Here is a 25,036-nt window from a genome sequence, read left to right as displayed (position 1 = left end):
TTAAATATGTACATTACACTTAAATAATCATTTATTCCTGTGAAACAATTTGACTAATTATACATTCAAAACCTTAGATCTGTGAACAGCCCTGCACCCTATTTCTTTGACTTATACTCATGAAAAATCTGTCTGTGCCCATCTTTTCTTCGGCTGACAGAGACCTTGCAGCAAGAAAGGCAGCCTGCAGTTTTGGGAGGGAGACAGGTTACCAGTTCTTGGGCTCAAGCAGCTTCTGTCACTTCCTTATACTTCTTCCTTCCATAGTTATTCTCCACTAGATTTATTTCAAAAGCAGAGTATCTAAGACTTTCCAGCAGCTTCTGGAGGATGATACCCTTCTGTTTCAAGCTTTTTTTTATATTTCAAAAAGTCTCTTCTTTTATTGAAGTATTTAACCTGTTTAAAAAGAGAAAAGACATTCAGAAGAAGAAACCAGCAGAGGGAAGGGGCTTTGTGCATTACAAGACTAAGGAATAAACAGTCTTTGATCACTGAACTTCAGGAGGGTTTTAACTAAATGCACCTGTTAGGAGTTTCTCACTCTGTTGAAGTAGAACACTATAGGTGGGTTGGGGTGTGTGTGGGTTTTTGTGGGTGTGTTTATTTTGCATTTTGAAAGTGAACTCCAGTTCCCTGTCATAGCCATTCCCATTCCACGTACATCTAATAAAAGCAGTCTATCGCTTTGCTGTTTTCACTGGTATGAACAGAGATTAGTGGTAAGGCAAAGCTAAATCCAGCAGCTTTTCTGTTATCACACACTATGTGACCTCTGAATTCACTGCCTAGAGCCACTGATGTGCACGGTGCAAAGCACTGGCAGATGAAACCACCATCGCTAAAGATGACGTATGGCAGAACTGCAGCATTCAAAGTATAAATCAGTACAGCAGCTGTGGATGTACCTTGTTTTTTAACTGACTTCAGTCTACTAGCTCCAACAGGAACCCTTCAGCCCCTCAGATGCTACTGTACTAGAAGGTAACGCCTATTAGAAAAGTGAATAATTGTAGCTCAATCTTAGGAAACCAAAAAGCACAACATGAATGAGTTACATGTAAGCAGGTGGTCTACTGTGAAGTTACGCTGTATGAGGGGTATTTTTACGCACAAGAAGGTATCAGATGCCAGTCTTAAGATGCCATGCAACTGCAAGTCCCGTGTGTCACCTCCCTTCCATATTAGCCTTTCTTCTTTAGTAACAGATATTTCTGTGCACTTAAGTATCTTTCAGGACTTTATTATCTAAAACAATCAGCCTGTATGCTTGTAAAGTTGCATATTTATTTGAAAGTTTGAGAACCTACTTTCTTTTCCCTTTATACTATGTACTACTGTCCATAGTTCCCGGGCCAGACAGTGGTCTACTCAGGAGTTCTAAATTTTTTTTTTTTTTTTCCAGAATGGCAGGGGTGGGAAGGGACCTCTGCAGATCATCCCACCCAACCCCCTGCTTGAGCAGGCACCCCCAGAGCAGGGGCACAGGGCCGCGTCCAGGCGGGGGGTGAATGTCTCCAGGGAAGGGACTCCACAGCCTCCCTGGGCAGCCTGTGCCCCTGCTCTGGCACCCTCACAGGGAAGGGGTTTTCTCCTTACTGTGAAGTAAAGGTTTTTCTCATATTGAGGTGGAACTTCCTGTGTTCCATCTTGTGCCTGTTGCCCCTTGTCGCTGGGCACCACTGAGAAGAGTCCGGCCCCATCCTCTTGACACCCACCCTTTAGATAGTTATAAAAACTGATATGATCCCCCCTCAGCCTTCTCCAGGCTGATCAAACCCAGGTCTCAGCCTTTCCTCATAAGAGATGCTCCAGTCCCCTGATCATCTTTGTGGCTCCGCTGAACGTGCTCCAGCAAGAATTTCCCAGCAAGAAAGTCTTGGCGTGCAAGCCACGCCACTTTTGACCAGGGTGCTGGGTTGTCTATGAGAAAGGGTAAGACCCCACGCGTTCCGTTTCAAGCCCAGAAGGTGGAGCCGCCACCATTCCCAATGTAAATGTAATTACTCGTCGATGGCGTTACTAGCTCCGCTGGGTTAGCGCTAGGTTTGGAGGGGGACGCTCACCCACTGCTGCGGGCACCGGGACTCGAAGGACAGCCGCAGCTCCTCGCACGGGGAGGCATCGCCGCCGTGCCTGTCCAAGCACTGCCAGAACTCGTCCCGCGCCCCCCAGCACGCCTTCCTCTCCTCCATCGTGGGCGCCGACATCTTCCCTACCGACCCGGACGCACACAGCGGGCGCCCGACCCGGGCCGGCTGCCAGCCTCCGCCGGCGCCTCGCCGCTCCCGCAAGCGGGGCCCGACGCCGCGCTGCCGCGGCCCCGAGGCACGGCGGAAGGGGATGCCCGAGCGGCGGGCAGGCCCCGGGCCCCGCACCGCACCGCACCGCGCTCGCCCGGCCAAGGTCACGGCCCGGAAGCGGTACCGCGCGGGAGCGGAGCGGCGCAGCGCTCCTCCTAGTGCGCAGGCGCGGCCCCGGCTGTCCCCGGCTGAGATTGACAGGCTCGGCTGCTGTCCCGCCCCCGCGCGCGCGCGGGGCCGCTGTTGCTATGGGGACGGCGGAGGCGGGGCTCCCCAAATTCTCCCCTCCGCGGGGGTTGTGTCCGCGCGCACGCCCGCTCGGGGCCCCTTTCCCGCCGCGGGCTCTCAGCGGGAGGAGCGACAGCTTGTGAACGGCCTAGTTAAAAGCCCAGAGACTGGCTTTCATAGAATCATACAATCATTAAAACTGGAAAAGACCTCTAAGATTATCAGGTCCAACCATCAACCCAACACCCCCAGGCCTCCTAAACCATGACCCCAAGTGCCACGTCTAAACATTCTTTGACTGCCTCCAGGGACGGTGACTCCACCACCTCTCTGGGCACCCTGTTCCAATGCCTGACCACTCTTTCAGTAAGGAAACTTTTCCTAATATCCGACATAAACCTCCCCTGGTGCAACTTGAGGTCATTTCCTCTTGCCCTATCGCTTGATACTTGGGAGAAGAGACCAACCCCCACCTCGCTACAACCTCTTTTCAGGTAGTTGTAGAGAGCGATAAGGTCTCCCCTCAACCTCCTCTCTTCCAGGCTAAACACCCCCAGCTCCCTCAGCTGCCCCTCGTAAGACCTGCTCTGCAGACCCTGCCCCAGCTCCGTTGCCCTTCTCTGGACACGCTCCAGCCCCTCCAGGGCCTTCTTATCCCGAGGGGCCCAAACCTGAGCCCAGCATTCGAGGTGGGGCCTCCCCAGGGCTGAGCACAGGGGCCCCATCCCTGCCCGGCTCCTGCTGGCCACACCAGTGCTGACACAAGCCCAGGGGCTGGTGGCCTCCTTGGCCACCCGGGCACTGCTGGCTCATGCCCAGCCGGCTGTCAGCCCCCACCCCCAGGGCCTTCTCCGCCGGGCACTTTCCAGCCCCTCTGCCCCAGGCCTGGAGCGTTGCCTGGGGTTGGTGTGACCCAAGGGCAGGACCAGGCACTTGGCCTTGTTAAACCTCATACAGTTGGCCTCAGCCCATCGATCCAGCCTGTCCAGGTCCCTCTGCAGAGCCTTCCTTTCCGCGAGAAGATTGACACTCCCGCCCAATTTGGTGTAATCTGCAAAGTTACTGGGGATGCACTTGATCCCCTCATCCAGATCACTGATAAAGATATTAAACAAGACTGGCCCCAACACTGAGCCCAGGGGAGCATCACTCGTGACCAGCCGCCAACTGGATTTAGCCCTGTTCACCACAACTCTCTGGGCTCGGCCACCCGCCCACTTTTTTACCCAGCAAAGAGCACACCCGTCCAAGCCATGAGCCACCAGCTTCTCTAGGAGGATGCTGTGGGTGACGGTGTAAAAGGCTTTGCTGAAGTCCAGGCAGACAACATGCACAGCCTTTCCCTCATCCACCAGGCGCGGATCACCTGGTCATAGAAGGAGATCAGGCTGGTCAGGCAGGAGCTGCCTTCCACGAAGCCATGCTGGCTGGGCCTGATCCCCTGGCTGTGCAGCACTTGCCTGGTGGGCTCACTCAAGATGAGCCACTCCATAACCTTCCCCAATACCGAGGTCAGGCTGACTGGCCTGTAGTTCCCTGGATCCTCCTTCCAGCCCTCCTTGTAGATGGGGGTCACATCGGCAAGCCTCCAGTTGTCTGGGACATCCCCTTTTAACCAGGACTGCTGATAAATGATGGAGAGTGACTTGGCGAGCTCCTCTTCCAACCCCCTCCATCCTCTTGGGTGGATGCCACCCGCCCCCATAGACTTGTGAGTGTCCAGGTGGTGCAGGAGGTCATAAACTGCTTCCTCCTGGATTTTGTGGGGTTTGTTCTGCAATCTGTCCCTGCCTTCCAGCTCAGGGGGCTGAATACCCTGGGGGTAACCAGTCTGGCAGTTAAAGACTGAGGCAAAGAAGGCATTTAGTACCTCAGCCTCTTCCTCACCCTTGGTGGCAATGTTCCCCTCTGTGTCCAACAGAGGATGGAGATTCTCCTTGGTTCTCTTTTTGTGGTTAATGTATTTGTAAAAATATTTTTTGTCATCCCATTTTGCTTCCCTATGGCTGCCCACACCTGATGAAGAACACTCTGGAAATGTGTCTTGGGATGGGCCCTGGTGCTAAGTCAAGAAAAGCAAGGAAGAAGAACTGGTTTACTCCAGTGGAAGAAATATTTACCTGTAGTGAGGGTGTTAAAATAACACCAGAAGAGTGAGGGCCAGCTGGGTGGGCGCCTTCTGGGCTCAGCCCAGCAGCAACACCAGGCACGAATCCTGCAGCACCAGTAAAGAGCACCCAGGAGCCATCTCTGTTTCCTCATTTTGTTTGGGATTTGGTGGCATGTCCTCGTGGCAGCCCGTCCCTGAGGCCAGGAACTGATAGTCTTCCTTCTATGTATCAGCCACCTGGCAATGCAGAGCAGTTTTGCGGTTTTAAAAGCTACGGCACGTGTTGCCATAGTAATGCACATCGGGTTTTGGGAAGGGTGACATTCTGGCAGCTGGGAAGAGCCCAAGCCTGCAAGGTGCTGAGCCCCGGGCAGCTCCCAGGCCAGCGGCTTCACCAGGAGCTTGTTGATAGCCGGTGCTCCTTCTGGTGTGTGAGGCCACTCGGCAGCCGGGGCGGGGAGCGGGTGTAGCTGTCAACCTACCTTGAGCTGGGTTTCTCCCTCAGCATGTGATAATGATTCTGGCTGGTGGTGGTGGGCATGCTTTCCTGGTCCTCCTTGCAGGTGGCTCACTTGTCTTAATACAAGGATAGGTGTCTTAAGAGAAGACCAAGGATTTGTACTTCTTCAGTAGAGCCACCTGTAAGCCAGACGTATCTGGAGGGGATTTTGTTTGTCAAAATACCTTACCAACCCCTTGGAAGGGATACTTTTTTTGGAGCAAAGCGAATGCGGCTATGCTAGACTGTCATAGGTAAGAGACAGAAATGCAGTAATTTAATTTCTAATAGAACAAGAAATTCCACTCGCAGAAGGTGAGTGGAAGTCATTATGAAAGTAGAATTTCAGTTGTTTTTTTGTTGAAAATAATTAATATAGAAGTAAATTTATATTACAGATTACTTAACCCTTCTGCACTCAAGCTTTTGCGAAGCAAGCCTTTACAAGCGTGAATACTGAAAAGAAAATGAATGTTAATTCTTATGACTGAAATGTGATAATAGGAAATGTCAGTTGTGTTTTAGATTTCAAAATTTATGGTGCGTGTTATGTTGTTTAGTTACTGCATTCATGAAACAGGGGGGATGATTATATATAATTAATCACAAAGCCCAAATAGCACATCTGGGATATTTGTGATAGTTTATTCTTTAATGACCTGTAGCCTGAGAAATACTCACTAGAGACTATTGTAAATAACTCTGTGTAATGGACATTATGGAAATTTAGTAATCTGGTTTTAGAAAGTACAAGAATATAAAAAAGCTTTATCTAATACATTTTTAAGGGCAATATTTCTATTTGGTTAAACTGCTATCATAAGGAGGTGTTTTTTTTCTTTTTGTTAGTTAGCCAATTCTAAGTATCTATCTTTAGCTTTTTATGTTTGGGAAATGTGCCCAGTAAGTAATAAGTGGAACATTTATAATAGCCAGGCAGAGGCAAATGTTCTAGAAAGATGGGAGGCTGAAAAAATTCCGGATTTGTTAGGTGCATTGGTTGCCACAGTTGGAGCCATTGAATTACATTTCCATTTAGAGGATAGTGAGATAGATGTTAAAGAAATAGATGCCCACCTCCCACTTAAATGGTTGAACATCAAGCATCTCTCTGAGTGGATCTCTTGAGATCCTGTGTGACCAAATTTCAGATTCTGCCCATCTCCCACTCTAGCCAGCAATGCGTTAAAGTGACTCGTGTGGAGGTAATACAGTGCTTTAGTTCTCAGACCCTTTTTTGTGCCTGTTCTTGCTAATTGGGATACAGCATTGTGTGTGCTTTGCCTTCCAGTTAACATCTAACAGAGCCCTCCTCACCTACAGCCTTACTTACCCCATATTTAATTGAAATTTGCCCAGCAGATTCTGGACTGGCAACCATAATGATTTCTCCCTCTGCTTTGGAAGCAATTAGCATGTTAAAGGTGCCCCTAGGACTAATAATGCAAGCACTCCTGATGTATTGTAGCTGTGTTCAGCTTTGTGCTTATACCAGGAGCTCAATTAATTTGTTTTTCTTGCATTGAAAGATTCTGATATATGATCCTTATGCATAATAGGCTTTCAGGGAGCTGAATTTAATAATGAGTTCTTTAAGCAATATAGCCCTGTGTCCCACTATTTATTTTGCTGGAAATAATAACAAAATCTTACCTGAGGTAGCCTGGGACATTTTCTTCTGTTGTTGAGCACCAAGAAGTTTTTTAAATAAAAAATTTAAAAAATGTAGTGTTAGAGAACTATATATTAATATTTTTTTCTTGCTTGCTTTGCAGAGGTCCATTAAGGATGTAACTCTAACTCCTTTGGTCTTACAGAGTTCCTTGCTATGCCTGGTGAAAGAAAATAATTAAACAAAAAAATTAAAATAATGACAATGATTAATTGTGGCTGAGTTTATTACTAAAAAGAGGAATAAATTAAGCAAAGTAACCCCATGAACTGCAAACAGTAATCACCTCTTTCTGCTTCTCTTTGAAAACGTTTTAACAGAGATTACTTAAATGGTTGAATGTCAAGCATCTCTCTGAGTGGATCTCTTGAGATCCCATGTGACCAAATTTCAGATTCTACTTTTATCCTTTTGATGACTAAAGACCCTCACGGATTACTCTTGGCAGAAGTGTCAGCTTTGAAGATGGAGTCTGCAGAGACGAGTGTAGAAACACTATTCTTGCGGAAGGGAAGCATTTACACATCTTTGTTGTTTAAAGTCTTCCTTATGTCGCTTTCTGAGGTTATTTTTGTGGCTTATTAAGGTTCGGTGAGACTTAAGTTCTCTTTCAGATAGGTCCTTCTTTAACTGAACAGGTAATTTTTATCTTTAAAATAGCTTTAAAAAAATCTTTTAAAAACTACATCTCCCTCTTGAAGAATCAGGCTTCAGAGAAGACAACTGATTTTTTTGAACAATAATTGTCTGAGCTTTGTAAGAGAATTGCTTAAGAACTGGCAGACAGTTAATTAATTCCATAGTTAATAATTAACAAGTTCATTATTTAGTAGCCACAGATAACACTAACTGTCCTGTCTATGTTTATAAATAAAACTTCTTTCCCTTTACATAACCTCACGTTTAATACCAAACATTTGCAAATAAAGATCTGAAAAAGGCGTATTAGTTTTTCAACATTTAAGGAATGTATACTGACCTTTCTATGGCCTTATGCAAAGCACTTCTTTTCATTGTTTCATAAAGAGTTCATGTGGAGTTTTACTTTTATGAATTTCCTTTTAACAATAACATGCTTAAGCTTCTTTGGATGAGTTAGCAAAAATGTAGGTTTTTGATTGCATAAAGAAAGAGGAGTGTATGAGGAGGAAGAAAACTGTAGCTTTTGTTTGGCAGCCTTAGCAAATCAATTTTCTGAATCCCTAAGAGAATGTGCATTATCATGTTATTTTCAGCTAAATGTGTGTTGGGGCTCTTACCTTGATTTCCCCATAATGCTGTATTTGCTGGGTGTTGTGATGAGGACCCCTGCGCCAGCGAGTGCCAACCTGTCGTGAACACAGAGAATTAAGCACATGGCTTGGGAGGCTGAGGGTGAGGCAGATGTAGAGGCTACCACAGCTTTCTGCGGTGCCGGAGGGCTGGGTGTGTGGCTTCATCAGATAGTGCTGGAGGGGGTTTGACTAGAAAGGACTAAGCCATCTGTGCAGGCTGTTATGGAGACAGAAGGAGAAAGAATAGACAGAACAGTGATTTTCACCTTCTCCAAACCTCTGTTTAGTGATCCAAAGCCTGCTGAGGAAAAGCTTGCTTGTCTTTGTGACCTCTCACGGACGTCAGTAGAGTACTCTGGAACGCAGGCTGAAAATCACTGGGAGTGGTGATTATGATGAAGAAATAAATTAACAACTGGAGGTTTAGGATTCTTTTAAGGTGATGAAGTCATTTACATTAATTATAGGCACTTGTTTTTAATGCCAACATTCCATTTTTGTTCAGCTGTTAGGAAGGAAACAGAAAAAGGAGTATTTTGGGAAAAGCAGGCGATGGTAAGGTGGGCAGACTGACTAATTCTTGCTCTTCTGTTGGCTCCTGATTAGCAATTCTCCAAGCCGACCAAGGATGAGACAAGCTTGCCTTGCAGCAGTGTTGAAGCTCAGCTTTTTGCAAGAAAGCTAGATGGGAAACTGGGAATCTGCCTGTTCTGCAAGCAGACTCCGATTTTCAAAGCAATGTGAATCGAAGAAAACTCATCTTTTGAGTTTCCTTTGGGTGCCTTCAACTTTCTGTGGCATGTTATGTCCTAAAAGCAAAGTGTTTCCTAGTTCTCTCTGAGACTGAAACACAACCTAAAATTCTTTATAAAAAATCCAGCTGCATACTTACGTTCAGGTATTGTATTTAATAATCCATCAGCTGCACCAGTTACCTTATGTTCACTATAAACATTATCTGTGAAGCATAGGTGTACTGTACCAGATGGGATGGCTTACACACATGCACACAGGCAACACTGTTCTCAAACATGTGCGTACTTGTTACTAAGACCAACATCAGCTGTCTTAGCAGCCAAGCTCACCAGTGACATGCCTTTGACCAAATCCAAAATCACACAATGACAGAGAGGTGGTTTTGTTTACAAGTCAGGAAGGCATTTAAAATGTATAATTGGCCCAAAATCACAGGGAGAGTATTATGCAACTTACTCTGCTTACTAGACTGCAGTCATTAAAGACTTGGCAGCTTCAGAAGCAAGAGGGACAGTGAGACCTGTTGCTGGAAGGCAGGAAAGCTATGTTCACTGGCCCATAATGTATGCTCATAGCCAGCAGGGCAGGAAATCCAAGCTGAAGTTCACGTTTTGTGAGTCCTTACAAATCCTGCTACTTGGAATCCAGCTTTTAGCGTTCTTTTAAGAATCTTGTAAGAATCTTTTAAGTGTCTGGGTCAGTTGTGGGTATGTGCAGAAGCTGGAGTTTGGTGTAAATAATCTGTGCAAGTTAGCCAAGGCAGCCGTCCCCCAAGGAAAGGCAAAGGAGAAGGCTCAGTCTCTCAGTGGTCTTGTTCCTTCATGTTAAAAGGACTCTGAAGGATGGATCACTTTCCACAGAGTTGTCTTGGCCCTTTTTTTTGAGAGAATAGGAAGCCCTACACCTAGATTGCTGAAGGGCTTCTAATGATGCTTCTTACCAAAAAAATGAAGCTACTGTGGATAAAAACAGCTTTTCTTGTGGATAAGTAACTGGTTAGAGAGGCAGGAAACAGAGAGCAGGAATAAATTATTGCTGTTCAAAAGGTGAGAGATTACTAAAGGAGCTGTGCTGAGGCCAATCTTCTTGTATGTTCCTCACAAATGATTGTTCAAAAAAAACCCATTTACTGATTGTAATTTTTACTGATTCAGGAGAGTGAAGACTAAAACGGAGAGAGGTTCTCTCACTGTCATGTGACCAGGCAGCAAAATAGCTGGTGGCATTCAGCATTAATAGACATGAGGTAATGGATATGGTGAAAAGTCTAAAATACATGGTGGGAGGCTCTAAATTTACTATTGTCACTCATCAGAAAGATTCTCAGTTTATGGTGGGTAACTCTGTTAAAGCACATCTACTTCATTTCATTTCAGTGAAAGATGCTCTGCAGGTTGGTTGCTGTTGTTCCCAATGAATGCACTGATGGCTGTCTTGAGATGTTGGGTGGACTGAATCTAGTACTGGGGGGAAACCTGGAGATGAAGAGCCGGAAAACCCTTCTGAGTTCTCTGCTGAAGAGATCATCTGGTTCAGCAGCAGGATTAAAGAAATGTCTCTAGATCATTGCAGAGAAATTGCATGTAACAGGTTCTTGAATACACTAATGATGTGAGCTCTACCACCTCCCTTGTTTAAGCCTTTTCCAGAATTGTAACCATCCTTACAAGTTTCACTCTTCATTACTGAGAAGTAGGTTGGTTGCATCCTAGCATATCTGTAATGTGCATGGAGGAATACTGATCAACGCCTTCTTTAGCATGATCTTGTGTGTATATGAAGATCCCTTTAATAGAGTTTCAGGTAGAAGAGAGAAATATGAGGCTTATTATTTTCAGAAACACTAGTTTGAGCTACTGGTCCTGCCCTTAGGAATGGGATTTCCTCTTGAAAGAAGATTTTTAGGCTGCAGATGGGCATCTGTCCATTTGACTTCCTTTTTGCTTTCACAAGATCTTTCAGCTCCTTTTTTTCTTATTTCCCTTTTTAATCTTCAAGACCTTTAGGTAAGGTGCAGGTTATTATGGTTATTATTGCTGGCAGTTTCTGCAAAGGCAGCTTGCATGAGGGCTGGACTGTGAAAGAAGCTTCTCAGCTTTGGCCTTTGCCAAGGAATAGCTTATGTTTGGAGGCCTTGAAGGACTCCGTCCTTTCTGCAGTACAAATCAGGGACACAGAGCCAAACTCCCTGTAGTTTATGACTTTGCAACATGTGCACAGATCCCATTTCTTCAAACTGGAGTTGTAGCAAGGGGCAGGTGGGCATCTTCCCCTGGAAAGTGTTTCCCAAAAGGTGTTTCTGTCCTGATCCCATCAGCAGCTCTCCTGTGCTCCTGCTTCACACCAGCTGCATTGTTTCTGGCTTCTGTTCTTTCCCCAGTCCTTGAAGAAACCCCCAGTCCCAGCCTGGACTTTTGAGTCCACATAGCCCTGTTGGGTGACTGGTGCTATTCCTAGGGCTTCTGAAGTGCTGGAGGCCTATAACATCCTTTTCAGTGAAGAGGGGGGTGCTTCACATGTGTTTCTGTTGTGCAGATTTGTGAGTTTATTGGGAATACGATCCAGAGCTATGCAGGTCGATTCAGACTTCTATATTCACTGCACAGGGAAACCTTCACTTTCCAGTGGGTTTGCAGGCCTGCAGGCACAGCAGCAGAAATGTTTTTGACCAGAAATGGTGTCAACCTGGTGATGTCACCTTCCCTAGAGGTTGAAGATACTGTCTGTATTAGCCCTGGCCAACTCAATACTGCACTAGTTTTGTTACAGAGCACTCTGGAGAGCTTGTCCCTGAGCTTACAGGAGACATTAATTCAGTGCCAGAACTTGGTGATCTACAGGTCCTGCTAGTCTACCCTCAACTCCCAAAACAGCTAAGCTACATGTTGGTTTCAGTGTCTTCTGTTCATCTGTTGAGCATCGTGGTTGGATTTCTTCTTTTCATAGCTATTTTCTGAAGACTACTGATATTAATACAACCATCCTAGACAGAAGAACTAGACAAACTTTTTAAAATAAGCCCGGCTCTGACTCATGTGCTGATGAAAGCCTCATGCAGTGACTGCGGAGAGCTGCAATAAAACATTACGATAAAGGCAGCAGCAGGAGACAACTACAAACAGGCCAAGGACAAAGACGTGCAAGGGAGGGGGAGAACTCCTGTTCCTTCCTCAGATTCCTCATTGCTGTATTGTGAGACAGCGAAAGCTGGTAGCTGCAATGGAGCCTGGTGATGCTATTTACTTTTCTGAGATATTTTTTTTTGACTTGCTGTTTTAACAAAGCTACTGGAATCATGACTGGTTTCCCCTTCTGCTGGGAGAACCAAGACACCTTATGAGGGCTAAGTTGGGACAGAGAGCTGAGGATCCAGGTCAGCCCTTGATAAAGAGTGCACGCTGGTGGCTGGCAGTGCTCTCTGAGGGCAGGAGCCACACAGGGGTGATGCAGGAGACCAGCTTCAAAGACATGACACAGCAAGGCCTGATGCTGCAGGGACCTGCAGGTCTGCCTCAGGAGGAGGTTTGAAGTGGCCAAGGGTGGGCTAAAAGTGCTGATGCCAGGATTATGTTGCTCTCTTCTGCAGAGCTGTGTGGGGTCCCTACAGGGTCTGACTCGCAGGGTACTGCAGATATTGCACACAGTGCTTTGGTCTACGAGGGCAAGCAGGGGAGCCTGCCATGACTCGGCTTTCACCTCCAAGGCACTGAATTTGCCCTGGGAGTCCTTTAGGAGTCCAGGATTAGGAGGGTTCAATCTTTCCCTCACCTGAAGGGTGGCCCAGTTACACCTAATGCCTCTCAGAAGGGTTTGCTCTCTGCCTTGTCCTTCTGGTGGGAGCCAGTGACTCCAGTTTGTGTCATTCCTCAGCTTCAGATCTGGGAAGCTCTGGCACTTACAGATGCACATACATACCCACATGGACATAGTGCTTTCCTGACATCCTCCTAGTCACACCATGGGCTTCACTGTCTGAAGGTTTTGCTAAGCAGCTGCTCATCGTCAAGTCAGGTGTTTATCCTTAGGGCAAGGTGTTGCCTGGAGAAATATAGGTCACTTAATCTGATTGATTTGTCTCTGTGTAGTTTAGAATTACTTAACATGGGTAAATGTGGTTTGCTCAGCTCCCACTCGGGGGAGGGATTGTAATAAAGTGCTCTTTGAAATCCAGCCCTTGTGTGTGTTTAGCTTGCTCTCAGGAAGGATGCGCCAACAGAAGCAATGACAGTTGCATCTGGTAAATCAGAGAGTTTTACTGATACTGCTGTCCATTCTGGTGCATAAATTCTCCCACGATCCCTACTGAATGTTAAAAAAATCTGATGCTGTTTTAGTAATAAACACACATTAGTTGCAGTTTTTGAAGTGGCATTTAGCACCTTTTGGCTTCCTACCAGACTGCATCAAACAGAGAGTAGAACGGAGCGCAGAGCTGACAGAAGATGCCGCTGGTTGGGACGATGGGAAATGGAAGGACTGTTCGTACATTCTTCTCTGGCCTTGCTCAGACAGGGGGCTGGGGGAGGGGTGTGGGGTGCTTTGAGGATGACAAATGATACGCCCAAAGATGGAGTAAACTAAGCTGGGAGCTTTGAGATCAAATCCCTGTGTGTGCCCTTCAAACCAGTTACTGGAGTTGTACCCGTGCTCCTGTCCTGTGCCTTACACTCCCCTGCTTCCCAAAGCAATAGATTTAAAAATTCAGGTGTGTGACCCTGAGTGGGACAGTAGTTGTGAGCAGCTTCCCACAGCCTCAGAGTTTTGCTTGTGTGTGTAATCTGTTAGCAAGTCTTTAGTGTCTGTTTGGCCATGAGAGATATGTAGGGAACAACCTACAGCCTGGGCTAGGGCCTAATTATTAATGTACGAACTTATGTCCCATCCAAAGCCCCTGAACACGTTACAATATGCTTTTATGCCTGCTCTCTGATGGTTTCAGAGGAAGGCCAGCTTTTCCTTCGGTATACTCCTTGCTGGGCATGTGTTTCTTGACTGATGCCTAACATCAACCCTCTGGACAGATTGTCCAGGAGGTCTAAAGCTCCTTGTGTTGAGGAGAGACTGGCAAGCAACGCATCAGTTGCAGCCTTGGTTGCTTTGATGATCTTGTCTCTCCCTTCTGACTGCTTTGGCCAAATATTACCCACAGTAAAACTGGAATAAAGGTACAGTCCAGAGAAGGAAACAGCATGGACAGAGGCTGAATTTAAAATCTTTTATTATTTAGCTTTGCCGAACAGGTAATGGAATCTGATTTGCTAAAATGTTTTGATGCGGATGCCACCCCTGCCTGAGACAAGAGGGCCTTGGTGGCAGCAGGGACCCTTAGGCTGTGGCAGCAGGGACCCTTAGGCTATGGCAGCAGTTCAAAAGAACACTTTTCATTTTGTATGCAACAATGTAAACTTCAAAAATAGTAAACTATAACCTTCCCCCCCCCCCCTTTTTTTTACATAGCATGTGATCTATCACAGATAGAAATTTAATGGCGAACCAAAATCGCGTAAGTAAACATCCTGGTGCTTACAAGTTTCATAAAAAGTGTTACATTTGATGTAAATATCTTACATTTTAAACTCTTAACACTCACAATTATGGAGTAAAAGCAACTGGCGATTCACCCCCTTAGTCCGTGCTCTCAGACTGTACATCAGCAACCACACTCTTGCCAGCCCCTTTGATCATTTTCGGTCGGGTTGTCCCACACATGAACAAGACTTCCCCTTCCTCACACTGGTGTTAATTAAGCGCAGCTCCGCACAAGGGGAAAACCTGTGCAAGTGAGGAGAGCACCAGGTCTCCTGCACGCACGCTTGCCGTCCCCCGGGCCCTGCATTCCCACAGAAGCCACGGCGCGTATCGGGGGCACGTCCTGATGTCGGTGGGAATTTGGGGTCCCCTGGAGCTGCAAGCCTGGGCCCTGCCATGGCCAGGGCCTCGCGGCAGGACCTGGTTCTGTGTGGAAAAAGACAAGAGTTCTGTAGAAGGCACTGGATTTCTCTTGCATGATTTTAAACGTGGACTACAGTCATGTGAAGAATAAGGAGATTTGGGCTCTAAACTGCTTTCTCTCTAGTGCTTTAGTGCAAGCATTTGCAGCACTTGACTTTTGGTTGCAGCGCAACATGCGCTCATCTACATAGAATGATTTCCAAACCTCTTTCCTTCCACTCTTCCCCCCATCTTCCCATCCCCTAAAAGACTCCCTTTTGGTTCCTTGAAAACTTTCAGAGTACAGCTCTGGTCAAAAATAAACGTGTGATGTAGCATAGCATTTGTTTCTTTTAAATCACAGTGTGCAATGCATCAGTCGGTACCTAATGTTCAAAATGTCTGCCCTGCTTTTCATGAAAATCATTCTTTAAAATAACCTATGCAAATATATTTTGACTATATATTACATTCATTTAAAAAGAGAAGAGAGGTTCTTGGTTTGCAGGTTTTTTTTTTCAGTGTACTACTTAAGTGAAAGGTCTGATGTGAAAAAAGTACAAGCAAACTGGACATGCCAAGACTCGATGCCTTAGATGGTGATCATATAAAAACTGTACAGGTATGTACACCGTGTTGGACAGGTGTGCTTCTTCCCAAGAAAAGACCTTTGCATCATCATATATAAGGTTAACCACAAAGTTTTGGTAAAAAGAGCATTTAATGAGCAAAGGATGACATGGAGGGGCGAGTTCTCCGGCTTTTGTTAGGCAGTCCTGAAGCAATGTCTCCATTCCCTTCGGGGATCTCTTCCTTCTTCCGGACTTTGAGACGCGTGAGGAGCTTTATTACCCAGACGTCCCATTCCTCTGGCAAGAGCAACAGGAGGAAGCCCAGGCCGATAATGATGATGGCAATTACTCGGACACTGTTGAAGACAATTTCACTCGTGTAGTGATCAACAACTGTGTGGGACATTGAATGGATGTTATTACGTGGGCAGAGCATCAGGGCAGTATCCCCTTCCCTCCCCCTCGCCACCCCGGCTCTGAAGGCTGGCTGGGGCAGAGGGATGTGACCATGGAGCCGATGGTGGCAGGGAGACTACCCTTCCTGCTGGCTTAGCACACAGCAGGGTACAGCCCCTTCAAAGCAGGCAGAGCCTGGGGGCTCAGGGTGCAAAAGGGGACATTGCCTGGAGCTGCACTTGTCTGCAGCAGCATCTTGTCCCTCGCTCACCCACAGCGCAGAAACTCCCACTGAGGTCCGGGTATGCAGAGAAAGCGGCACTTCCCTTCCCTGACACGGCAGCTCCTTTGTGCAAATTTTTCTTCTCAGCCTGACTGCCCCGCTGGATAACAAACCCTGCACCCCCGAGCCGTGCACACACACTAGTGGGGATCACACTGTTTGGTATGAAAGTCTGCTGGGGCAGCCAGCGGCGCCCAGCTCTGCGTGCCTGTAGTCAGCACGAAGCTGGGAGCTGCCGCCTCACCGTGGCACCAGCTCAGCACAAAGCTGGGTTTTAGGAGCCTGGTTTGGGAGAGCAGGCGCTGGGCTGGGCCAGGGTTGCCTCTGCACTCCCCTGCCCAGCCCTGTCGGGCTCTGCAGTCCCTTGGCTTTCGCTAAATTGCAGAAAACTGTCAGTGAAATGTACCAGGCCGTACCCAAAATTGAATTGTCCAGTGCTCTTGATAAACACCTGCAATGTTATTTACCAAGGCAAGCAGAATTACTAGGACATTATTTGCTCTAAAATGTAGCAATTTTCTTTCTATTTAGTGCTAAGCTTGCCTTGAAGAAATCATTGAGAATTGATTTCTCCTTCATGCATGAGTTTTCATCCCAGCCCAGAGACATATGACTTAAAATCTACTGTTTTTCAGTACGCAGGCATCTTTGGACACTAACTTAAAAAGCAATTCTAGAGATTGTGAATATTTATGTAATGTTATACAATACATATTTGACACATAAAGTATACATTTTTAATCAGTGTCATCTCCTAAGTCTTTAGGAGAAGATGCAAAGCAGGTTTAATAAAGCCATTTGTTCTTATCCCTGTTGTGTATTTGAAAGGTCACAGATTTAATGAATTCATTAAGAAGCAAAAGGCAGAAATTCTTACCCGCATTCACTGGGACACTCAGGACAATTCCAAGAGAAATCAAGGTGGGGTACGTGATAGCAATCCCGAAATTTAGTAGAATATTGAATGCTGAAGAAGGAAAGAAAAACACCTTTTACTATAGTGAAACTAGGCAGAGGGAATGTCACTTGAAACATTTATGCTTTTTTACTCCCTCTGTATGTCATTCAAATACAAGGCATATTAACTTCTGTTGTTATTCCTGGAAGATACCTGTGGACAGATATCTGTCCGCTGCATGTCTGTCTGCCTGAGACACTGCTGTTTCTGGAGGCCTGTATATCCCACAGGAGTCCAGTGGCAGGATCAGGGGGGTACACCCTGCCTCGCAGCGTAATGTGCAGCGATGCCCACTCTCTGTAGCAAGTCACTTTGCCCTGCTGAAAGACTGAACACTTTCCATCTGGGAGATTTCAGCCAAACAGCGGCTCCTGGCTGCACGCTTTCTCTGTAGAAAAGCTGCCTCCAGCTGCAGGTGGAAGATGCTGTAAATCTAACCCTCTTCCAGCCAGGAACTTGCTGGAATATCATTATAATATCATTACAACTGAGTGATTATAATATCACTCCACTGTACTACCATACACTGTTCATGGAGCGTCTTGTGACAAATTAATAATTGCTTTGGACCAAATTCACCTTTGCTTTATGGTGATTAGCTTTAGCAAAGTCAGGAAGGCCTTGCCAACACTGAACCTGTCAGCAGCTGGGGCTCTGACTGTCTTCTAGTACTACCTGTACGTCGCACAGCCCAGCGATCGCTTGCCAAGTTCCGCAATACTTGCTTACAGACACCTTCCATTGAGTCCATCGATAAGTAAAGTGGAGGTACTTCTAGAGTCAAGCATTGTGACTGTTCAGGGTAAAAGGAGCTGGGACTCAAGATAGGGAGAGCGAAGGGCTATTTCCAGTAGAAATGAAAGGAACATTTTAGGGTATGTGATGCCATCATCTAGCTTAGGGAACAACTGTGGCAGCGCAGTCAACACATCTGGTGTAACGAGGAACAGCATCACATTTCTGATGATCATGAATCATTAAAGCTTAGATTTGGCACCCCTCCCAAGCTGGGGTCCCTTGGTGGCACAGCAGTGGCAGTAGACGAGAGGAGTGCCACCTACCAAATTCCCATCGGCACCATGCAACGCTACATTTTGAAAAGTTTCCTGCTCTTTAGGAATAGCAATTAGCTATTACTGCAGTCAGCAGAGGCACAGGAGACTGGCCTTGACTGGCCTGGCCCAACCCACTTGCTCGAGGGATGCTGATGAGCCCAAGGTAATGCCCTGCCAGCTGGGCTGCTTTCCATCACAGCCAGGCAAGCGTCGCTTATCTCTCTGAAGCAGAGGACGTGAGCAAGAGTTAGGACAAGCTTTACACTTTAGTCCCACAGCAGCCTCTAATAATGGGCACAATCTTTTGTCTTAGTTATAACAGCAGAAGCAGGGTCTACGTTTCCACCGAGGAATGGGCCCTCTGCATGACTTCTCAAGCTAATAATTAGGTTGAGAAGAAGGGAGAACAGCTCCAGTATGTCAGAAGTCTACGGCTCCCCCCAGCGACCAGTTTCTGGCACTCTCCTCCTCCCCAAGCAGTGCGAGAGCCCCCCATCTACTCACTCAATAAGAGAATTGAAAATCCGCAGAGGTTTCCCCAAGGAACGATGTCGAAAGAGTTCCAGCACTCCACTTGGGTAAAGTAAAGGATGACAGGAATACAGGTAACGAAAAGGACGTTGAAGACAGCTAACATAGACAGGAATAAGGCAGCTTCTCCAAATTTAGCACTGCCCAAAAGAAGTTTGAATAAAACCTACAAGAGGAAGACACATGGGTTTAAGTCTCTTGCACCCCTCCTCTGGAGCGCTGGTGTCCTGGCTCCAGTGGCTCCCAGTGTCCCGGCCTGCCGGCCAGTGCTGAGGGCCGAGGGGCTGGGTGCCGAGCGGTGTCAGTCAGCGCCTGGGCGGTGACGCTTGCCGGACACCGGCGGCGGCTGCTTGTGAAGCTGTGAGAAGCAGCTCGTGTGCCTCAGCCTTCTCCCTCCTGGCACCCCTCACCCCAATGCACAGGCAGGGGCAGCTGCCAAATGAGCCCACGAGGGAAGAGGATTCAGCACCTTTGGCCATGCACATCCCAAAAGGAAAGGTGGCGCACCTTAGGCTAGACCCTTCGGTCTGTTTTGTGCATGCTCCCTTTGGGAAAATCTCATGAAAATTTGACATTAAGAACAGAAGACTTGGTTGAGCAGGGCAGAGGGGAGAGGAAGCAACGTGTTGAGATCTCCCTGCATGAGACATCACTGTTCCAGGCCCCTCTCTGCCAGAGAGGAGGGGGCAGCTCAGAGCCTGTTCCCGCCCATCCCCATTCCCTTTGCTTTGACTGGGCCGTCTACCTGGGAGGGTTGTTTTTATTGTGGTGTGAATTTATTCCTCCTCCTAGACATTGATCGAGGAAGGCTGCTGAAATGGGGCACTGCCGTGGCCGAGAAACGACCCTCTGTGGGAGCTGAGGCTCCCTCTGACATTCCTGACTCAACCTCCCTGGTGGGGTTTTAAAACTTAGATTTGGTCAGTGGGACGCAGCAAGAAGGGAAATTACAGACACTTAAAAAAAGAAAAAAAACTTCCCCTTAAGAATGGGGTTCTCTTCTTGGGGTCTTGGGTTCAGCTTCAGCAGCTGCGCACAGGGACCAGCTCCCTTCCTCTGCTGGACGCTCACTTCCGTGTATATTTTAGGGAGATGAATGAGGTTTTACACCAAAGCGTGGCACATCCATTTTCTCTGAAGGAGGGAGCAGCTTGCTGCCCCGCAGACTCAGGCAGCGAGGACAGCGGTGTCTGTGCACCTCCCCGGGGTGCCAGCCCGAAGGCACCTTTGTCCCCAGCAGGCAGACAGCGCAGCAGCAGCAGCCCTGCCACCACAGCACAGCTGCAGCGCAGCTACCGAGACCACAAGAAGGGATTTAGAAGCTTGGTTTGTTAGTGGGAGAAGGGATAGAGCGAGAGGAAACGAGGGGTGTGAGCGGCCAACCCAGGGAGCTCCCATAGACCGGGCTGGGGTCTGCGTCAGTTTTCCACCACAGAACTGCAGTGGATCTGGTGGATCCCATGAGCTCTGGGTAAAGCTTTCCCCTGCCACGGGCTGCAAACCAGGAGAGCCGATGGACTTTGACTTACTGGTTTGTGCTGGGACAGCAGGCGGCCTCGCTAGGGTCAGTTGCCTCTTCCCTTTGTGTAACTAGAGCCCCGCAGGCTAGTCTGCAGGGCTGCCATGCTCGTGGGGCCGCTGCCCGCTCCCACCACCGGGCAGCCACCACTGGCCAGTGCAGCTGTGTCACCACTCTGCATAATGGAGCAAAATGTCCCAAAAGCCACTTATTCCTCATTTGCCACCTGAGGACGCCCCTGGCAGGGTGGGTAGCTGGCACAGGCAGACTGAAGCGTCCATGTCTGGGGGAGGAGGGCAGCTGGCTCTGCTGCAGGCGGCACGGCTTGTCTGCCTGCAGATCTGCCTGCCCCTTCGGCACACGCAGCTCATGGAAACTGAGCCAGACTGTGGAAAGCAAGAGCAGAGTGGCAGCAGTGTGGCATTCATTGCAGATCAAGCTGCAGAGCTCCATCTGTCCTCACATGCGGGGTGCACTGCAGACTAACACCCTGCTGGCACTGCCACCATCAACTCGCTACGCATGGGCTCTGGTGGAGCCGCCCTGAGACCCTCTGACCCCCCCAAGGAGTGGAGGTGCCATGGGAGAGGGGGAAGAGCTGGGCTTTAATAACCCTCCCTGCCTGCAGATGACTCCAGAGCTATAGCGTTTCCTTGGGTTTGGAGGGCCACATCTCTGATCTTGCAAGGAAATGCTCTCTTCGAGAAAAGAGCTGTATGAACCTTCATGACCTCCCTTATGTAAGGCACAGGCTGATCTGAAAAAGTGAGCAGAAAGCATTGCAGCGCAGCGCTGAAGGACGCTGACAGATGCTTCTCAGTTTGGCAAGTCTCTCTGGATTGCTTGAGTTAAGGCTGCAGGGCTTGCCTGGCCCGTTTGTGTTGGAGGACTGTGTGCTGGTTTTGGCTGGGACAGAGTTAATTTTCTTCACAGTAGCTCATATGTGGCTGTGTTTTGGATTTGTGCTGGAAACAGTGTTGATAACCCAGGGATGTTTTCGTTACTGCTGAGCAGGGCTTACACAGAGCCAAGGCCTTTCCTGCCTCTCCCCCCACCCCACCAGCAAGCGGCTGGGGGGCAAAAGGGGTTGGGAGGGGGCACAGCTGACCCCAGTTGACCCCAGGGATGTCCCACACCATACGGCGTCATACTCAGCATGTAAAGCTGGGGGAGGAAGAAGGAAGGGGGGGATGTTTGGAGTGATGGTGTTTGTCTTCCCAAGTAACCATCACCCGTGATGGAGCCCTGCTCTCCTGGGGCTGAGCTGGCTGAGCTCCTGCCTGCCCACGGGAAGGCGTGAATGAATTCCTTGGTTTGCTTTGCTTGCGTGCGCAGTTTCTGCTTTACCTGTTAAACTGTCTTTATCTCAACCCATGAGTTTTCTCACTTTTACTCTTCTGATTCTCTCCCCCGTTCCCAGCAGGGGGGGAGAGCGAGCGAGTGGCTGCGTGGGGCTTGGTCACCAGCTGGGGTTAAAACACAACAGACTGGTGCGGTCCAATTCATTGGACCAGATGGAGATGTCTACACCTCATCCCACTGCGCACATATGAGCCAGGGTGGGTGAACTGTACCCTACAAGTGCTTATCGCTCTCTGCGGACTGCGACTCTGCATGCCACGAGCAGCACAGAGGCAAACGCACACACGTGTTTCAGGGGAAGTGAAACGGCTCTCTGCCCAGCACAGAAGGCTGTGTGTCATCTTACATGCAGCGCAGCGTGCCCAGCTGCTCAGGCTGAAACCCTGATTCATAGCCATGTGCTTTGGATTTTAAGCATGTGATTAGTTCCATGATAAGCAATACTTCAAGCCCAATGTATGCTACTGAGGGAGGACTGGCAAGGAAGGGGAGGTAACACAGCGACTTGAAAAAGAAGCTAAATCTCTGCTGGGCGCTTCCAGAGTGAGTAATTAAATCCAGCACCTATGGAAAAGCAGCCTCATTTTTCAAGAAGGTGGGGATTGGTGAGTCCTCCTGCGGGCACTGGAGAAGACTTCCCAGGAAATAGGCAATTTTATCCTAAGTGAGGGCAGAGACCAGAGCAAGTGAATACCTGAATGCAGTGTTGCAGAGTCAGTGTTTTTAGGGCAGAGTCCCTCAAAGAAGGGCACTTGGCAGTGAAGTGCATGAAGGTTTGCAAGTAAGACAGGAGCAGTTGAAGTGAGTGATGGGGGTGATTGACATCTTTCTGGCGGGGAAGACCCAGGTGTCCTTACCTTGTAGAGAGCAGACATCGAGGCAGAGCCCACCACCAGGGCTATCCCAATGACGGAGTGGCTGTGAAACCCATCAGCGTACGTCATCATAACTATCCCTGCAATCGCAAATATAGCAGCCACGATCTGGTTGGAGACAAAGAAAGAAAGAAAGAAAATGTTACTGACAACACCCAACATAGAAAACAGGAGAGCAGCTTTAAGTGAGAGGGCAGTACCTCTGCATCGTCTGCTCCCCTCCTTGTGTAGAAAATGAGTAGCAAGCCCAGGCCGGTCCCCGTGGAGCTGATGCTGCCTCCCCTCGTGGCTTCCCCGGCTGCAGAGAAGCTGCAGGCAGAGCTGTGAAGGAGCAGCTGCCTCGGGGAGGTGTGAGGCAGGCCAGACCACAGGGCCCAGTGCCTCAGACTGAGCTGAAGGGGGGATTTCATCTCTGCCACCGAGTGTCCCCATCAGCAAGTCCCTGCAGCCTGTGCGTGACAATAATACACAAGTAATAATTCCCCGGTGCTTGCAGGAAAGGCTTTGAGTCCTGAGGAAAAGGGCTTTTGAAATAAACAGGGAAATAAAACTCATGCAACTTCTTTCCATTTCAGATGTGTCATTTCATAGAGTAGAAGGAGGCTCAGCTGGCCAGCCAGGCCCACAACAGTGCCTGGGGGGAGTCATCCAAAGGGAGGTAGCATTCACAAAGGAAAGGGACAGGCTGCCCCTGATTCAGCAGGGGCAGCAAGAAACCCCTGGCTTTCTCTGGGACTGTCCTGCCCGGTGCCTCAAGCCTCCCCAGGTGGTAATTCTGGGGATGAAAAGGGCTTCCTGCATGCCCCATGCTTCCTGGCTCTGCAGTGGTGTGAGGGATGCCCTGCTTAAACCACATCCCTTTTGGCTGCATGGTCATGGTGATGCTTCTAAGATGACTGGGATAAATGAGCTTATTTTGACCCATCGCTGGGTCAGTGCCAGACAACCACCCCCTCTTCCAGGGCCAGACTGGGGTTTTAAGCCCCATCCACAGGCTGTGGCTGCCTGCACATCCAAGAGCAGTGGCCTCCCCTCACCTTTCCCATTCACCACCAGACATGCTGGGGCTGTTTAGACAGATTTTTTTTAAGGTGTCCACTACAGGCAGCTGCTGGAACCAGGCTCCTGGGGCAGCCACACCTTGGCTCTGACTCAGTGTGGCTCTTTGTAGGGCTGCAAGATACATGGCTCCGGCTTATCTGAAAGATGGCAGCTCCAGCCCTTCAACATCACGTGTGCCACAGCCCAGGTGACAAAGCATGAAAGATGCAGCGTTTCCTGTAGCATCTGCTCCAGGTGTAGCCATCTCCCATCCGAGACGTGTGGGGCTTGTCCAGCCTTCACTGGAGAGCCATGGGGAGACCACAGCCACAAGTCAGGCAGGGACAAATGGCTGGTACCACCGTTCATATCGGCGAAGGGAGCCTGCCTGAGCCCCCGCTGCATTGCAGTGGAAACTTGGAGGGCGCATTAAGGAACTGCAGAATAAAAAGCATCCAGTTTTGCTTTCAATGTCAGGGGCTGGCTGACTCCAGAGCACCTCCCTGGAGGCTGGGTCTCTGCCTGGTTGGAAAGGTAGACTACGATTTGGAATCTGATAGTATATTTATTGCCAAGTCCCACTGGCAGGTGTTCTTGCCTATATGTTAGGTACACAGGAGGTACTTGCAAGCAATGGTTCTCTTGGATCCTGAGCTGTTTTATTTACTGCAGCACAGAGGGAAACACTGAAGTCAAAGATCAAAGCAAATAAATGAAGTCTGCAAACAGGTTTGCTGGGGCAGCAGTTCTTGCCTTTTCTATCAGGCACGTCACGAGTGTCAGATGAGTCTTGGCCTCACCTGTTGACACGCCAGGTGTGTCACATATGCTTTCTCTGGAAACCTTTCAGCCTGTCTGTCAAGCACGTTGTTAGTGGCAGTGACAGGCTGCTTGCACTGCACTACACCACGGCTACCCGCCTGCGGTTACTCGCACATGTAGCAGCACCACAGGACTTGCAGAGGCACCACTTCAGGGACTCACAGCTTCATTACATGCGTGTCTTCTCTGAAAGCAATATGACAGCTTGCAGTCCAGTTGGACCGCTGCTCTGGGCACAGTGAAGGAAAAGGAGGAGAAGTGCAACTTCCTTCCAGGAGATGCAGGCACTTATAGGTGCCTGAGTGGTGAGGATGGGATTTTGTAGCTTGCTCTTACATTTAAATTCCAGCCAAATTGTGATTTAAGTGCTTAAAGAGCCGGTAGTTGCACTTCTGAAGGCCAAGTAGGATTCCTGTACTTGCTTAAACCCCACTGAGCTGCTGTCTTTCTCACCTGGCCTCTCCTCCAGTGGGTGTGAACAGGGACACCCAAATGTGTGCGGTCAGCGCTTTGCTGAGGCACTATCCATCCTGCTGCGCTGCTGGGGGGATGGAGCGGGAGCGTGGGAGGGCTCCTGCTCACCACAGGGCAAGGCACCCTCCCCCCTCAGCCTCATCTGCCACATACCCCCTCAAAGGGTGCTTCTAAAAGGGTCAGCAGCTCTGAGTAGCGTGACTCTGAGGGACTGCGTGCTTTGGGGTTGGGCTGTGTGCTGGCTGCCAGTCCCTAGGTCACTCCCAGAGAAGCCCCAGCAGCTGTCCCTCCTCCTGGCTGCCAGTCCCAGGAAGAAAGCTTTGTTTTAGGGTTCATCCCGAAGCTATGCCCCAGCATGCCAGCAGCGCCTCCCTC

General features: G+C 48.6%; 2 protein-coding genes across 4 annotated transcripts in view; both read right to left on the bottom strand.

Annotated features, from left to right (window-relative positions):
* Positions 1-13: 13 nt before the first annotated feature.
* LOC135312432 (cytochrome c oxidase assembly factor 6 homolog) lies at positions 14-2,466 on the bottom strand. Its single transcript, XM_064445716.1, has 2 exons — positions 2,067-2,466; positions 14-399 (listed from the first exon to the last, which is right to left on the bottom strand). Exons 1-2 carry the CDS (start codon positions 2,208-2,210, stop codon positions 304-306), a joined length of 240 nt encoding a protein of 79 aa, XP_064301786.1. The 5' UTR covers positions 2,211-2,466; the 3' UTR covers positions 14-303.
* Positions 2,467-14,043: 11,577 nt separating this feature from the next.
* The window catches only part of SLC35F3 (solute carrier family 35 member F3), a 193,536-nt gene continuing 182,543 nt past the window's right edge, over positions 14,044-25,036 (bottom strand). For 2 of the 3 annotated variants that reach the window (XM_064445710.1, XM_064445711.1), the window contains 4 exons: positions 22,307-22,432; positions 18,542-18,734; positions 16,902-16,991; positions 14,044-15,738 (listed from right to left, as the gene is read on the bottom strand). In XM_064445710.1, coding sequence (XP_064301780.1) covers positions 15,494-15,738; positions 16,902-16,991; positions 18,542-18,734; positions 22,307-22,432 — 654 coding nt within the window. In that variant the 3' untranslated portion in view covers positions 14,044-15,493. The remainder of the gene's footprint in view (positions 15,739-16,901; positions 16,992-18,541; positions 18,735-22,306; positions 22,433-25,036) is intronic. The other variant, XM_064445712.1, reaches the window with a different exon arrangement.

Source organism: Phalacrocorax carbo, chromosome 3 (genome assembly GCF_963921805.1).
Source record: "Phalacrocorax carbo chromosome 3, bPhaCar2.1, whole genome shotgun sequence".
Taxonomy (NCBI): domain Eukaryota; kingdom Metazoa; phylum Chordata; class Aves; order Suliformes; family Phalacrocoracidae; genus Phalacrocorax; species Phalacrocorax carbo.
This window is presented reverse-complemented; position numbering and strand designations above follow the sequence as displayed.

What these genes read in the sequence shown, in the direction of transcription:
- LOC135312432 (XM_064445716.1), bottom strand. Translation starts at nt 2,210, where the DNA reads ATGTCGGCGCCCACGATGGAGGAGAGGAAGGCGTGCTGGGGGGCGCGG. An exon ending in CCCGGTGCCCGCAGCAGTGG is followed by an intron (nt 400 to 2,066) that starts GTGAGCGTCCCC and finishes CTTTTTAAACAG; the next exon opens with GTTAAATACTTCAATAAAAG.